This window comes from Saccostrea cucullata, unplaced genomic scaffold (assembly GCF_032062105.1).
Source record: "Saccostrea cucullata isolate Sc308-1 unplaced genomic scaffold, CSIRO_AGI_Scuc_v1 ctg2093, whole genome shotgun sequence".
Classification (NCBI taxonomy): Eukaryota; Metazoa; Mollusca; class Bivalvia; order Ostreida; family Ostreidae; genus Saccostrea; species Saccostrea cuccullata.
This window is the reverse complement of record NW_026937200.1, coordinates 1-16,373: the sequence shown is the minus strand read 5'-3', so window position 1 is coordinate 16,373 and position 16,373 is coordinate 1. Positions and strand designations below refer to the sequence as shown.

General features: G+C 32.6%; 2 protein-coding genes across 2 annotated transcripts; both read right to left on the bottom strand.

Annotated features, from left to right (window-relative positions):
- Positions 1 to 305: 305 nt before the first annotated feature.
- Positions 306 to 5,269, bottom strand: LOC134247519 (thyroglobulin-like). The gene is made up of 8 exons (XM_062729869.1): positions 5,109 to 5,269; positions 3,759 to 3,944; positions 3,486 to 3,650; positions 2,612 to 2,713; positions 1,930 to 2,115; positions 1,095 to 1,250; positions 527 to 583; positions 306 to 418 (listed from the first exon to the last, which is right to left on the bottom strand). Exons 2-8 carry the CDS (start codon positions 3,907 to 3,909, stop codon positions 306 to 308), a joined length of 930 nt encoding a protein of 309 aa, XP_062585853.1. The 5' UTR covers positions 3,910 to 3,944; positions 5,109 to 5,269.
- A 52-nt stretch (positions 5,270 to 5,321) lies between these two features.
- LOC134247518 (neurogenic locus Notch protein-like) lies at positions 5,322 to 8,503 on the bottom strand. The gene is made up of 4 exons (XM_062729868.1): positions 8,306 to 8,503; positions 7,759 to 7,929; positions 7,263 to 7,493; positions 5,322 to 5,326 (listed from the first exon to the last, which is right to left on the bottom strand). Exons 1-4 carry the CDS (start codon positions 8,487 to 8,489, stop codon positions 5,322 to 5,324), a joined length of 591 nt encoding a protein of 196 aa, XP_062585852.1. The 5' UTR covers positions 8,490 to 8,503.
- Between the last annotated feature and the right edge of the window lie 7,870 nt (positions 8,504 to 16,373).

Sequence of the window (16,373 nt, the reverse complement as noted above, 5' to 3'; positions counted from 1 at the left end):
TAGAGTATGATTTTCAAAAAAAAAAAAAAATGATTTTCTTTTTTAACCACGATTTCGACTTTATAATATGAAAAAAAATAGTAACCAGGCTCATTAATCCCCAAATAGCTAATGCTATTAAAGATGAACGTTGTAAGGTCTGTTGCCCCTGACCTCTTAAGGAAGATAGATATAAAATGCTTAAATCTAATATCCAGTGCAATACTTCTATGAGATTAAAAGCTATCATAGGTTCACTAATTTGGAGATATTCTGAAATTTATTATTTGTTTCAGCAATTAATCTTTCATATAATGTATTAAAACTTACTCGTTTTCTCGTTTGCCACAATGACGCCGAAAAATTACACTCAGCACAATTAGAAAGACCGTTACAATAGCCGTCACAGAGAGTGCAATAATCACAGCTTCTGTAACTCCTTAATATAAAAGAAACTAAATAGGTACACAGTTCACAATCCGATATCAAAGGTGGCCATGAATCATTGTATATTATATTAGATTAATATCCAAAGTCATTAAATTACCCAAAGTGCTGCTTGCTTGGTCCTGCTTAAAAGAGTTCGTAGTAGCGTTTGTCACTTCTGAAATGTAAACATAAGAAGTTGTAAACTCCATATACACACTGACTTATATAATTTGTAATTATTTTGAGTTTCTCATTGATTTAGTGAAATACAACCAGCTGTATGCGGAAAAATATCATTCTCGACATTGGTTATAAAATATGCACATTTAAAGAACATGCACCAGGTAAAAAAAGGGGGAAGAAAGCATAAAATTTTGAGGTTATAAAACAGCAAAGTCATTTTTTTTGGCAACAAGTAAGATATTTTAAATGGCTAATAATTGTAATAAAAAGTGTCAATCACCCAACATGTATTTAAGTAAAATAATTATAAAATTCACTTAAAAATCGTACAATAATTCAAAACTTATAGTTTTAACATTTTGTATACCAAATATTTCTATTTATAACAAAAGTTCTAAAAAGTTATGTGTATGAAGTCGGTGAAAATCTAGTTTCCAGAACTGTCAAACAAACAAAAAACAAAACAAAACAAAACAAAACAAAAACAAAAAAAACCCACTCACCAGTACATTTGAAGCCATCCTGAGATCCTACAAATTTTGTACTTAAACCAGTGGGACAAATAATGCATTGCTTTTGTCCAATTTCACTCTGATAAGTTCCTTTTGGGCATTGTGGACATTTTCCAGCCTTTGAATATGTGCCCATTGGACAATCAACTGTGACAAATTATAGTGCAAAATTGATAAAAACATAACAATGATGCTAATATCTATAAGTGCCTATACTTGAGTAATCATCAAATTGATTTTTTTTCTCCGAGTGGAAAATAAAACGACTACCCATTTAAAAAATTGTTTTCAAATGTATCAAGACAGGTTTTTTTCTCGCCTTTTCGTTATTATATTTATCTATTTTAATTTTAATTTACATTAAACTATTCTAAATGACTATTTCGTATATGACAAAATGACAACTTCTGATGTAATCACAAAAATGATTTAAAAACTTATGAGGACCCTCGGTTACAGGACACTCTTCAGTATCTTGGTATTGATGTTTTCTTAGGTTATTATTTTTGTTATCGTGGAATATTATATTATGACCAGTAGGTCAGTGTATTGCTTTAAAGGTTCATTTTTGTAACTACATGTATCTATACCTTTCCATTTTTTTATGTGGGTAAGCCTTAGTATGAACCAAAAATCAGTGTAAGCTTTCCTTTTTTCCGGAGAAATCTGATTTACAGCACGTGTTTGCATAATTGTATTTCCTTAAAACGTCTAAAATGCCCCAGAATTCGTATTGCTTACTTTGAATTAATTTGATGAAAGCTCAGTACATTAACATGCATGATTAAATTGTTTAATATCAACTGATCTTAATTAAATGTCTTACTGCAAATAGGGCCATCACTTCCTTGTCCGACTCCACACACAACAATTGCTGTAGCCTGTTTCCTTAGAGGTGAATACATAACCCCGCCCATGTCGAAGGAAAGGATTTCATATGAATCATTAATTTTTTTGGTAGAGTTTTCTAGGTCTACCAGTGTATTTACCAAGAGTTTCAAACCTTTTTTCACTATAAAAATTAACGCGAAAAAACGTCATGTAAAACATATACATGCTTACAAATCGAAACCCGATGATGAATAGGTGTGATTGAAGATTGTATGAATCATATATTTTATTTACGAAAACCCAGCTAATTCTACTTTAAAGATATAAAGAGTTGGCTTGCGTTAAAATGGTATCTGTATACCGATTCTTAAATTATTGCACAGTAGTTACAAAATAGAATGACCGCGTAATAAGAGAGAGAGAGAGAGAGAGAGAGAGAGAGAGAGAGAGAGAGATGCATTGGAATGAAGCTTACAAATGCTTAGAAAGAGCTCAATTTACAATGAACCATATATTTTTCAAATGTATCAGACAAACATATAGATTAGTGTAATAGAAATAATTAGGACCAATTTGAAGAAACGTATAAAAAATCCGTATCTTGTTTGTTTTTAATCAAAACATTAGATTTAAGATAAAATCAATAAAATTCCATATATAAATCAATTTTTACTTACACATTCCTGTTGTCAAGTAATGTAACAAATCCAAGTCTTCAGCAGGAAGTGTTGCATTCAAAGTTATTTTTAAAGAACCCGCTTCCTTTTTATTTTCACATTCTGAAAAAAAAAAGATAGGATCAATATAATTTTTGATAAAAATATACTGCATAATATACAACAAAGAAAAATCTATATTTGAAAATTGAAATACCTTTTATTGAGAATACGGTTTCTGAACAATGTTGTCTTATTTAAATGTGTTTATGTTTGATTACGTGTAAGGATATATATATATATATATATATAAAAACAAAACAAGCGAAATATGTAATATGCTCTTAAGATCGGTCCTATAAATATAATACATTAGACAAAATTTTTGGAATTTATATTTACAATTTTATTTCACACACAAATTTTAATTATAAGGAATAACCGTCTAGCTAGTTTCATGATTATGCCAGAGATACTAAATGCCGTTGGAAACATGGGATAACTAATGCATCACAGACTTCACGGGTATGCAAATTATCCCACGTTTCCAAACGTATCGTTGATGCCCTGGTATACCCAACAGACTAGACAAATGCTATTTTACTTAATCTAACAATAGGTCTTTGAATGAATATGAATAAAGACAAATACATATATCCGAAAACACTAGGATGCCCAAAAATCTGCATGTCTGCACGAAACAAATATCGAACAGGCTTCCGGGGCAATAAAACTTAGACGAGTTCACTTTTGATCCCAGTCTCACTTTTCCATTGTGTAATAAACTATTTTTTAGGTAAAAGTTAGACTAAGATAAAAGATTAACTCGGCTAAGTTTTATGACACAGGGGCCATAAGAAGTAGTGATTTAGTAATAAGTAATTTAATTACAAACCGTCCATTGAAGTTGTTAGTTCACATATCCCATGTTTATAGCAGGACAATGTTGATTCTAAGTTTTTATGTAGAGTTTCTATGGCTAATGAAGAGTCGATACATGGTATTAATGAGTTGTACTCAATTGCAGTTATTGAAGATAATTTATTCGGTATCATCGCTTCTGAAACAAAAAAAAAACGCAATCCAAACACATACATATGCATGTATTGTAATTATTTACATGTATAAGACATATAATAAGCACTTGTTTGTTTTCTATATAACTTACTCCCACAAGCAGGTGTAAGGCCATTCCAAGTATAACCAGTGCTTTGTTCACATCTGTACTCTTTGAGAGGACGATTTTCTGGAGCAAACGCGTATCCTGCTACACAAGACACTGAACAAACTTTATCTCCACTAATCTCCGAACAGTTCATTACGTTACCAAAGGAGAGTTGTAGTTCCGGACAAGCTATATAACAACATGTCAGAAAGAATTGTTACTAGTATCTCTTTTTTTCAATTGTAATCGATATAATTATATATCTAAGCATTATTAACATTATTAGTCATTTCGGAGTAAAATTAATTTTTAGCCGGGCTTATTGCTCAAAGAGCAATTGCCGGCTTATGTGATCCTGTTCAAGGCAGGATGTTAACCCCATAGTCGCCATTTTAAAGTTACGTGCAAAAATATAGTTCTTACTCTCAACCGCTTTTGAGATAAAACAAACGCTAAATAAAGCAACAAAAATAAAACGAAGTTTATCTATATAAAATAAACATTAGTAGTAATGACTTTGAAAACTTCATAAGTCAAAGAACACAGTTCATTAGCGTAAGGATTTTTGATAATCAGTGTTACCGTAGTTCTCTACACATACGAGGTAAAACAGGAGAGGGAACCAGACTGGCCTGTTTGTTTACATTCGGCTGCGGTACCAGATTAATTCTGATTCTGACAAAATCGGACGGTGGTATTAGGATTGAAAACCTCACTGTCAGTGTCTTATCATTTATATTGATAGTTTTAAAATAATTTTTTCATTAGAATATAAACGTGATTCATGTAAGAAATCCATTCTACTCTGTAAATGAGCCCGGCTCTCTGTACTTCTGAGTACTTTGATTACTTACTGCTTTCTAAAGGAGAACACTGTGTTCGATAAAACCAAAAACAATTTATTTTTTATCAAGTTATTGTAATGTTTATTGACATTTTTTTTTTAATTTAACATTTTTGAAAACAGACGCCCTTGCGTATACAGGTGTGTTGTAGATTAAAAAAAAATCACTTATCAAATTCTTAACAAAGCTTGTTTAAATTGATATTTTAAAAAAGTGTTTAAGAACTTCGTATTTTTATCATTTCTGATATATTTTTAGCTCCATGTATGTTTGCCTTTTTATCAATATACTAGAATGTTGTTATATATATAAATTTTGAACATGATTATTATTATTATTATTATTTTATTAAATCCACATTTTATATATTTCCAACTAATTTTCGTTCCTTGAGCTTAAATGAATTAAAAAAAATCAAATACAAATCTAAACATTTAATTTACATTTCAAATTAATTTTTCAATAGCATGATAATACTTCAAACTGTGGTATATAAACTGTGACTTACTTGGGCATACCTTTATGTTACATGATAAACTTTCCGATGACAATGTAGGGTCACATTGAAGACCTTCAGGATCCGGAAATGGATTGTTGCAAATACGAGATCTCGTCTTAATGCCTCCATTGCATGATACTGAGCAGTCAGAAAAATTACTCTATCAACTCCAACCACCGTTTACTACAAAAAGGTTTTTTAATATAAAGAACCGACTGGAAATCAATCTGTTTAAGTAACAAATCTACATTAAAAATACGAATTAGAAAGAAAAACGATTATAAAAATATCACCATATCTTAAGTATACAAATGAAATAGGAGTTTTCTTAGCGAGTTCTTTTTTGATCGAGTCCCTGATGAGTACAAAGCGTACGGACAAACTCCTAATGAAATAGCAAAAGACGCTGTCACAGTAGACCACCGATATGAGATTTTCTATTACATGTTGTTGAATGATGGTGAGAAAATTGTCCGTAACTTACTAATAAATCTTCAGAAGATCGCATGAGGGTGCCAATTGGTTCTTCGGCTGTTTATGGAGACTAAAGAATGTGTATCAGTGAAATTCCTAAATTTAAGTCGGACTGATCCAACTTTATTTTCAGGAAAGAAAAAAACGTGACGCTGTTTTAGACACTTCGACGTTATAATCCATGCGCCGTAAGGTGATACAATACATGGCATAAAATCACATAATTTGTTCATTTATGCACATATTTATCTGAAATTTGCTGTGTATATTACTGAAATATGTACTAATTAACAGAGAAAATTTCAGAACGCAGTGATGTTTATTTTTCACACTAGACAACTTGTCCACGATTTTACGGGACAACCCTCGTACATCTATATATTTTACATCTTTTGAATTTATGTTTGAAGTTTGACTGAAAGAGATTGAGTATCTTAAAACTGGTGAATTTAAGAACCCACACCTTAAGCATTTTAGTGTCATAACATTATATTTAGTTTGGACTATTGTTAATTCTTTACATTACAAAAATATTTGACAATTATATAAATAAATACTAAGTTGAAGAATTTCAAGGAACTGGAGAATCAACTATTTTCTTTGTTTTATTTTCAATATTGCCTTTTCTAATAGCACCAAAACCCTTGAGCCTGGGAAAAATACTTGACATTTTTGTTAGAAGCATTTTTGCTCATCATTACTGTATTTAAGAGAATTAAGGGGCATCCTTTTTTATAATAACTATTTATATGTAGTTTTTTGTTTGCGTAAGACACAGGCAGAAAAAAAATCAAAGAATAAGAGTATTTTTACTCTGTCATCATCAAAGAACACCTTTAGCAGAACCCTTTACCATGAGGCCATATTTTTTTTTAATCTTACCGGATCAACCCTTGATCATACTAGCCAGCAATCTAATATGAACTTATTGATACGGGAAAAGAAGAAATGAAGTTTTAATAAAATTAGTGCAATTTTACATAGAGTTTTTTTTTAATACGCTAACCTTACTCCAGATTACAAATCCTTGGGCCATAAATTCCATAATTTTGGTACTGGGCATATTATTATCTTGCCAACAGCGTTAAAGTTTGATGTCAAAGAAGAAAAAAAAAATAAAACATTAAATCTGATGATTTTGTGCAAATTCCTGACACATGTAGCTTATGCTTCAGTTTTTTTGAAAATCCTAGTTGTTGCTGTTGTTTCTTTCACATCCCTTTGGAATATTTTTCAATCAATTTATAAGTACATATAACCATAAACCGATGAAGAACATCAAGTTTAGATCTATACTTTGTTCTTAGTACAAGAAGAGAGAAATAATGGGCTCTAATATTATATGAGACTTGCGTTTTTAATGTTCACTTCTAATATTGGGAGTTTGGTGCAGGAAAGTTTCCTTAAAATTTTATTTTTTTCAATGATCTAGGCGGCGCTGGGAACCCAATAACTCCCCATCATGACGCAAACGTTCAGCTTCTAGGCCATTGCAATCGGATTTGAAATTCTTTTGAATAAATTACATGTTTTACATCATACATTAAAAGAAAAACATGTCGACAAGCAGTTAACAATCGGCAGCTAGACAGATAAGTCATACTAATTCTGCCCAAACAAGACCTTTTATGTCTACATGTAAGTGATATAAAAGCAATGCAAAATGGAATAAATGTAACAAATTCTTACCGATAGGAATTTCACAATTTATCCCTTTGTACCCTTTCGAACATGTACATATATGAGTGTGTTCTCCATTCTGACAAACACCACCGTTTTTGCACGGCGCTGCGCTACAGTAGTCGGGGGGAATCTCACAAGTTTCACCAGTGAAACCATTGGTACAGTGGCATCTATAGTTTCTAACCAAGTCTATGCAGCGGTGGCCGTTACATGGATTTGGGATGCACTGATTTACATCTGAAATTGAATAAACTTACACGTACATGTACCTACGTAATAAGCTTTTTTTCTTAGAATTTATTGATAAAGAATTTAAAATATATTATATCAATTAATATTTCTATTTTGAGAATTATAATTTATGATATAAAAAGTAAATCAAAAGAGCTTCTTGATTGTGCATATAACATTTTATAGAAAAATCCATTTGAATGAATTTGTAAGAAATTTTTCTGTTTTAGACTTCATCCGCATTAATTAATTCATCCTCTCTACAACTCACTGTCACATTGGCTTGGTGTTTTAATGTGTGAGCTATCAAAAGATGTCCAGTCAATGTTACTCAATGTAACAAACGTATCATTCCTGTTGTAGCTACATGACGATGCATGTCGAAGAATTTCGTCACCAGACGGAACATTGGAAGTAATCTGATACCCAGATATCGAGATGTCTACGGAAAATAATAAGCAATATAAGAATAAGATACGTTTGACAAGAATGTTAGGACCGGTGTAATTTGATGAGGTTTGATTTTACCATCAATTAAATGTGCAGGAAAGCATAACAGTTAAGGCATTTAAAACCACTTTGATGAACATTTATACAAATATAAATGAAAACTAAAATGTTAACATTCCTAGCCTTTGTAGGATATACCCTAAAAGCCTGGTACAACAGATGCAAAAAAAGTATTTGATTAAGAAAACAAAAAGAAAAAAGAGTGTTCCTCTAATTCAAAGAAATCGAGTTAAAATTTAAAGGGAGTATTAATTAAAGCATTGCAAAGATTTCAAAATATTTTTCACTCCCCTTTTGATTACATTTACCTGTTGATGGGTCCTCATCAAGCACAACAGCAAATCTGAAGTCGGGTCCGATCAAATTGGCATTTCTATGGCAGGGAAGACTTTTTTGAGAATCGATTATTCCATTTATAAAGACACTTATCGTGTTTGTTTCTGTGCTCATAATAATTGCTACATGATGCCAATTCTGGGTGTCTCTCGTCATATTCAGATTCAATTTGCATCTGAAATTTAATTCAAAGAAAATATTAACAACAAAATTCCAAATTAGAAAACAAATCTTTAGACCAATATTTGAAAATTTTCCGTAACAGTAGGTGTCCTCCATGACCCTTGATTCCACGTCTGATGTTTTATATGTCCGTGTTTGCTCTGCTCGCTCCTGATTTGTATTGTTTAAATGACTTTTGAGCTTGAATACTAAAAGTAATTATTGCAGATAATTTCATTTATGTGACGTGTTCTATTTTAATAATGTTATAATATAACAGTATCTGTATTGTACATATTGTGCAAGGGCATAGCTTTATAATAAGCAGCTATTCGGTTCATTTTATTGAACTAATTTTACCCCATTCTTATCCATCATGTGATCATTATTGATCCGTTTACCAAAAGAAAAAGCATGGTTTTTTGAACTGCTGAATTTTTCGAATTTATATCATGTTTTCCCTCAGATAATCCTTACAGCTTTTATTATGATATCATTTTGAAGATTTCGGACGATGTGATCTGCTTGTTATTTAAGAAAAACGTCTGTAAAGTGAGTTTTTGTTATGAAATCAGCTTCGTAAAGTTTACATCCGGGCATTCAGCATGTTGAGGAATCACAACTCAGGACGTCCATAATAATTTACTTGTGATTTTTACATGGATATTCTTTTATTACAAGTTGTCTGAGGTATAATATGGTGATTCGAAGTAAATTTGGTAAACGATCGATAACATAACAGTGTCAGTGATTGTCTACAGTTGTGTAAATATGAAGTAAATATTGTCGGGCTCGAGATCCCAAGAATTCTTACATGAACGGTGTCAACTGTAAACATAGACCCTTCGCTATATGTCTCTGCTGTAAACAAAAATATACAGTTGGATCGTAGACCTGACAGTGTATAGACTTGTTCCTGGGAGGTTTTGCAACTCGCCTGCAGCGATTTACCTACATCTTTAAACCTATCACCTTGATCACACCTGGAGATTTAATCAATAACACCGGAAATTTCATTCCTTTAGGAACATTCGCCTATTTACGGTTATTTACAATTTGCTGAACTTTGAAAATGTGCACCTACGTGATAACACCATTTTTCTTAGCTGTCCATCCAAAATATCACAAGAGAGTTTTGCTTCTTACATTCACCTTGCCCTGGGATAAGAACCTGATTGATACAGCGGAAACCTTTTGCTTTTTCAAGGACTTGCATGTCACAATCATCTACACAAACCAGATATTGATGAGTGAATATAAACAGCTCAGCAGTATAGCCCCTTTTTACAAGTTATGAGATCTCCATTGATGCTAATGTTGTACTTACTTGACTCCTGTATTCCCAGTATAAAACAGGCCAGTATAGTATAGTACTTCTGATGAAGTCATGTGTTATTCATTAAAATTAAGTCAGCTAGCTCATAATTAAAGGCTCAAGTTTTTTGGTTCCTTATATAATTTTGCAATATTTTTACCAATAGAGTACACGTATTATACTTGGTAACAAATCCTGCTACCTCTTTTAAGATTTTGAACAGTGAATGATTACTCAGGTTTACTAATCTATTAATCACTGAGCCCATAATTTTGTTTCGAGCTGGCTGTCTTATGTGATGTTGGTAAAATATTGCCATTATGGGTATGCAAATCTTATATGTATGACTCAAATTTTCAATCATTGAATCAAGACATAGTGTATGTGGAACCACACACTTCTTTATTACATAATCTGTGCAGTTCATAGGCACAGCTTGTATATATGTAGAATGATTAGCATAATTTAATGCTGGTACAGTATTGTTGTTATGGATGCACACCATAGTTTGAGGTGACCTTTTAATGAGAATAAGTGTACAAGTGAGGTCCACATACACTACTTACATATTTATGTTTACCATGCAAACCCACCAATGATTTACACATGCAATGATGTATTTAAGGACTTCTGAAGGACCATATTTACATTTATTTCACTGACACATGTACATTTATTTGGTTTACTCTTGTAGGAACATACCCACATATTTTGTGGATATGTGCAGAACCATATGCATATGTATTTTGTTGACTTGTACAAGTCCATATGCACATGTCTTACTTTTTAACTCATGAAAGATTATAGACATATGCATTTTGATGATCTGTGTGGAATTATATTCACATGTATTTTGTCGACTCATGAGAACCATACATAAATATACAATGTGCACATATATTTTGGTGACTTGGTCACTTTTGCAGGACCATAAGTACATACCTTTTGTTGACTTATGTAGGAACATATGCACATACATTTTATTTTTGCTGTCTTGTGCAGGTCCTTGTGCACTATGTTTTGGTGATTTGTGTAGGACCATATACACAGGTATTTTGTTGCATTATGCAGTAAAAGATGTGCAGGACCAGATGCACTTGTGTTTATTGACTTGTGTAGGACCAGATGCACAATCATGTTTTTTGTTGGATAGTGCAGGACCATATGCACTTGTACTTGTTGATTTCTTGACCTGCATGGAATTGCATAATGACATACAAGTTTTATTGACTTGTGTAGGACCATATAAACATGTAATTTGTTGAATGGAGCAGGGCCATATGCACTTTGGTTTGTTGATTTGGGCAGGACCTGCATGGTAGTGCATAATGACATACATTTTTATTGATTGTGTAGGGCCATATACACATGTGACTTGTGCAGTACCAAATGCACCCTTGTTTTCTTGACTTGTGCAGGACCATATGTACATGTGATGTATTTAGAAGTCTTGCAGGACATGCAGGGATTCGCATATTGACAAACATTTCTGTTGCCTTGTGTAGGACCATATACACATGTAGTTTGTTGACTTGTGCAGGTCGATATACAAATGTTTTTTGATTGGCTCACACGCATGACTATATGCACTTTTCTGAAGTGGATCCAGACCATAGGTATCCAAAATAAAGTGTGTAGAAGTGCGTTTTGCATACTATGCATATATTAAGAGTGATTTATGCCACATATAGGTTGACATATTCTCATGTTGGAATTTACATAACCTGTCAATTGCAGTGTGCAATACCCAAAGTAAAATAATTATGTCATTCTCTTAGAATTTATCTTGCATGTTCTGATTGTTCAGTTGTATGGATTATGGCATAAAATATTGATTTAGATCAGAACACTTGGTTTACAAAAGATGAATTTTCATGTACTGGATAGTAGTTCACATTTTTATTTTTCCAGAGTTCATCATGCCACCAAATTAGAAACAGACACTTTCCACTCTGGGTAACTCTTGCAGAAGCTTTATAGGCCATGTCTAAACAACAGCCAGAAATCAGATATGCCTGCACAGACAACACAGCGCAGTGGACAAACAAGTGCCCATTACCAAGGACATTGCCTCAACATATCAAAGTAGTGTGGCAGCAGCCACTTTAAGTTTGGGTGGTGTTTTTGGTCAATGTTTCTGGGGACTGTTCTGTCAACAAGTCCATTGAGTAAGATAATATTATGAACAAATGGTTTGCTACAACACTCGATGGTTTCTGTAAAAACTGTATCCTTAATTTGAAATAATGAATGTATACCTTCATATCTTTGCTAAATGCATGAGAAAAACTTTTGTCAATGTCTTCTGAAACAGAGGTTATAAGGCCCAAAATTTTAAATTTCAATCACTTCAACTGAATCATCTCTATAATCAGTCTCTGTAGATCTCAGTAGTCGTCGAGCGGGACCATACGTTTGACAAATACACACTACTGTAGCATACTGGTCTTCTTTTGAAGATTTATTGTCATGCAGGATAAAATACATGCTTATTAACCCTGCAATTGGTATTGATGATGCATATAAGCTTATGCATACTATTGATGTATGCAATGGTGTTTCACTAAACATGGTGCATACATGTTCGGATAGTTGCATCACTTGGTATATGGAATATATCAGTTAACACGGGACCATATGTGTTAAGTAGTTACATCATGTTTTATATGGAAACTTTCTCTAAACACGGTACCATACGATACGGGTTTAGAAAGTACATGTTTGTACATGGCATGTTTTACTAAACACAGGACCATATGCATGTTTAGTAGTATACATAATGTTGTAAATAGATATTGGCTAAACACGGGACCATACGTGTTTATTGAATGTTTTACTAAACACAGGACCATATGCATGTTTAGTAGTATACATCATGTTGTAAATAGATATTGGCTAAACACGGGACCATACGTGTTTATGGAATGTTTTACTAAACACAGGACCATATGCATGTTTAGTAGTATACATCATGTTGTAAATAGATATTTACTAAACACGGGACCATACGTGTTTATGGAATATTTTACTAAACACAGGACCATATGCATGTTTAGTAGTATACATCATGTTGTAAATAGATATTGGCTAAACACGGGACCATACCTGTTTATGGAATGTTTTACTAAACACAGGACCATATGCATGTTTAGTAGTATACATCATGTTGTAAATAGATATTGACTAATCACGGGACCATACGTGTTTATGCAATGTTTTACTAAACACAGGACCATATGCATGTTTAGTATATACATCATGTTGTAAATAGATATTGGCTAAACACGGGACCATACGTGTTTATATATTTATATCATCTTGTATATGGAATGTTGCACTAAGCACGGGACCATACGTGATTAGTAGGTCACATCATGTTGTAAATGGAAGATTGGCTAAACACAGGGCCATACGTGTTTAGGAATTTATACCATTTTGTATACGTTGTATGTCACTGAGCACGGGGCCATACGTGTTGAGGCAGTTTCATTACTTTAGATATACACAATATATATTAATTTATTTGCTATGCCTCTTGCTGACATCAGTTACCAATAGTATGTCAGATAAGCGTTATACCATATGTATGACATTATCTGTCTTGTCAGATTCTGCTTATTAGCTACATTACTTTCAAGCAGATCTATTTAATATTTCATGTTTTTAAAGAAAACTAGAAATATCTATCTTTATTTGAAATAAGTTATTTCATTCACAGTTTGCTATTAAATAACTTATTACACGGTGTCCGAAAAGTGTGATTATTAGGATGATATATACAAATATGAGATAGGCACCATGAACCCTTAGTACTTGACTTGCAAGCGAACACAAACTCTTCACAATGTCCAGTTGATCTTTGTTAATCATGTGCAAAACTTTTGACCATAAGAAAAGACCGACTGGGATAGGATACAAAATCTACAAATTTAAATTATGCATAATAGGCCGTAAACACCTTGTGTAGCAGGGACCAAGCCAGAAATTGTCTCTTGGTTCCTTATAAAATTCCTCACAAATTCAAACTCTCAATTTTGTAATCTGTTTTACTCTTGAGTGATCAGAAATTGCCTGCAGTTAAGAGGAACATTTTTATGCAACGAGATGTAAGTTTGACGTCTTGGTTGACTGGTCAGAAGTTGTCTGCAGTCAAGAGACACAATTTTATGCTGCATGGTTATGTTTGACAACTTTGTCGATTGGTCAGAAGTTGTCTGCAGTCAAGAGGCACATTTTGATGCAGCATGGTGTAAGTTTAACAATTTTGTTGATGGTCAGAAGTTGCCTGCAGTTAAGAGGCACTTTAATGCAGCATGGTGTATGTTTGACACCTTTGTTGACTGGACAGAAGTTGTCTGCAGTCAAGAGGCACATTTTGATGCAGCATGGTGTAAGTTTAAGAACTTTGTTGACTGGTCAGAAGTTGTCTGCAGTCAAGAGGCACATTTTGATGCAGCATGGTGTAAGTTTAACAACTTTGTTGACTGGTCAGAAGTTGTCTGCAGTCAAGAGGCACATCTTGATGCAGTATGGTGTAAGTTTAACATCTTTGTTGACTGGTCAGAAGTTGTCTGCAGTCAACAAGGTCAGTGTTCATGATTATAAATTCCCATTTTGCCGTCTGGTTAATATTTGACTACAGACCGGTGTTTTTTATACTTGAAAATTATTTCATGTTTTGTCCTTTGTAATGTCATCTGGGTTTTGTGAAAAAAAAAAAAAAAAAAAAAAAATATATATATATATATATATTATTTATAAATAAATATTTATATTTATATATATATATATATATATATATATATATATATATATATATATGTTTTCACTTGGACGTATTGTATGTTTCTATTTCTTGTTCTCAATGACTATTGTGTGGTCTTTTTAACTGTGTATATGACATTTTTAAGATGTTTAAATGCTTTTGTATAAATCATCCTATTAAGAAATTTTGCGTCTCCTGCCAAGACGCCTTTGGGTGGGTGGATCCAATCTCCGATTGGATTGTGGCTGTTTGTTATTTTGTTTTCCCGCCTTTTTTGATGGCAGGCAGCAGTTTTGAGCATTTTGTATATGTCTTCGAAACTTATGATGTTTATAAGGGGGTCAACTTGAAATACATGTATATTGTAATTTGTGAAAGATTACAGGGTTTGAATTCTTATTCTAGTCTGGTTGACCCCACTTTTGCCTATGTACATCATGTTACAATGTCATTATGGTTCTGGGGGTCAGATTGTGTAATATTTTGACTAAGATGTGTAATACTCTATATTTGAGTCCTCATTTTACTGACCCCCATTGTATTAACTGTGTTTTACTTTTCCGTCATTTACAATAATAAATGACATATTTCACTTCAACATGATGTTATTTGTTTTTGCCTGCTTTTAACAAAAAACAAGCTCAGTCGTTTGGCAGAACTAAGGAACATAAAAAAGTAATTATTGCAGATAATTTCATTTATGTGACGTGTTCTATTTTAATAATGTTATAATATAACAGTATCTCTATTGTACATATTGTGCATGTGCATAGCTTTATAATAAGCAGCTATTCGGTTCATTTTATTGAACTAATTTTACCCCATTCTTATCCATCACGTGATCATTATTGATCCGTTTACCAAAAGAGAAAGCATGGTTTTTTGAACTGCTGAATTTTTCGAACCCACCATCCACCCCATCTGCCACCCATGCTTGTTATTTCTTTCAGGTTGACATTTTTGTTATGTTTTACCCATCTTTTATGATAGTGTTCGAATGGAATAATGTGATTTTTAATATTCATTCTTTAGCGGACGTTCTAACTGAACAAATAAATTTTTGTACATTGTATTAAATAGCTGCCTGATTGCTTTGTTATTGGCTGTTTGTTATTTTGTTTTCCCACCTTTTTTGATGGCAGGCAGCAGTTTTGAGCATTTTGTATATGTCTTCAAAACTTATGATGTTTATAAGGGGGTCAACTTGAAATACATGTATATTGTAATTTGTGAAAGATTACAGGGTTTGAATTCTTATTCTAGTCTGGTTGACCCCCCTTTTGCCTATGTACATCATGTTACAATGTCATTATGGTTCTGGGGGTCAGATTGTGTAATATTTTGACTAAGATGTGTAATACTCTATATTTGAGTCCTCATTTTACTGACCCCCATTTTATTAACTGTGTTTTGCTTTTCCGTCATTTACAATAATAAATGACATATTTCACTTCAACATGATGTTATTTGTTTTTGCCTGCTTTTAACAAAAAACAAGCTCAGTCGTTTGGCAGGAGAACTAAGGAACATAAATTTGTTATTTCCATAAATTTCATTTTCCTCCTTTTATATTAACTGTTATTTATCAATTGAACATAAATATTTAACAGGGTATGTTTAAATAGGACATAAAGCATGACAAAACAGGTCATATGTACATTTCTGGGGAACCGGGTAACGAAATAGATAACGTATTACATAAACTAAATAAGGCAAATTAGAAATAACCACATGGGTGTCTTTTACAAGCCATGCAAAAATGTGTTATTTGTTCCGTAAAACTCCTAATTAAGACACA

Bases quoted from the DNA above. Each gene is read 5' to 3' on its own strand.
- LOC134247519 (XM_062729869.1), bottom strand. From the start codon at position 3,909: ATGAACTGTTCGGAGATTAGTGGAGATAAAGTTTGTTCAGTGTCTTGT. The intron at 2,714-3,485 runs GTTTGTAATTAA...TTTTTTTTTCAG, and splicing joins ACTAACAACTTCAATGGACG to AATGTGAAAATAAAAAGGAA. The intron at 419-526 runs GTAATTTAATGA...TTTTATATTAAG, and splicing joins CCAAGCAAGCAGCACTTTGG to GAGTTACAGAAGCTGTGATT.
- LOC134247518 (XM_062729868.1), bottom strand. From the start codon at position 8,489: ATGACGAGAGACACCCAGAATTGGCATCATGTAGCAATTATTATGAGC. The intron at 7,930-8,305 runs GTAAATGTAATC...TATTTTCCGTAG, and splicing joins TGATGAGGACCCATCAACAG to ACATCTCGATATCTGGGTAT. The intron at 7,494-7,758 runs GTGAGTTGTAGA...ATTCAATTTCAG, and splicing joins AACACCAAGCCAATGTGACA to ATGTAAATCAGTGCATCCCA.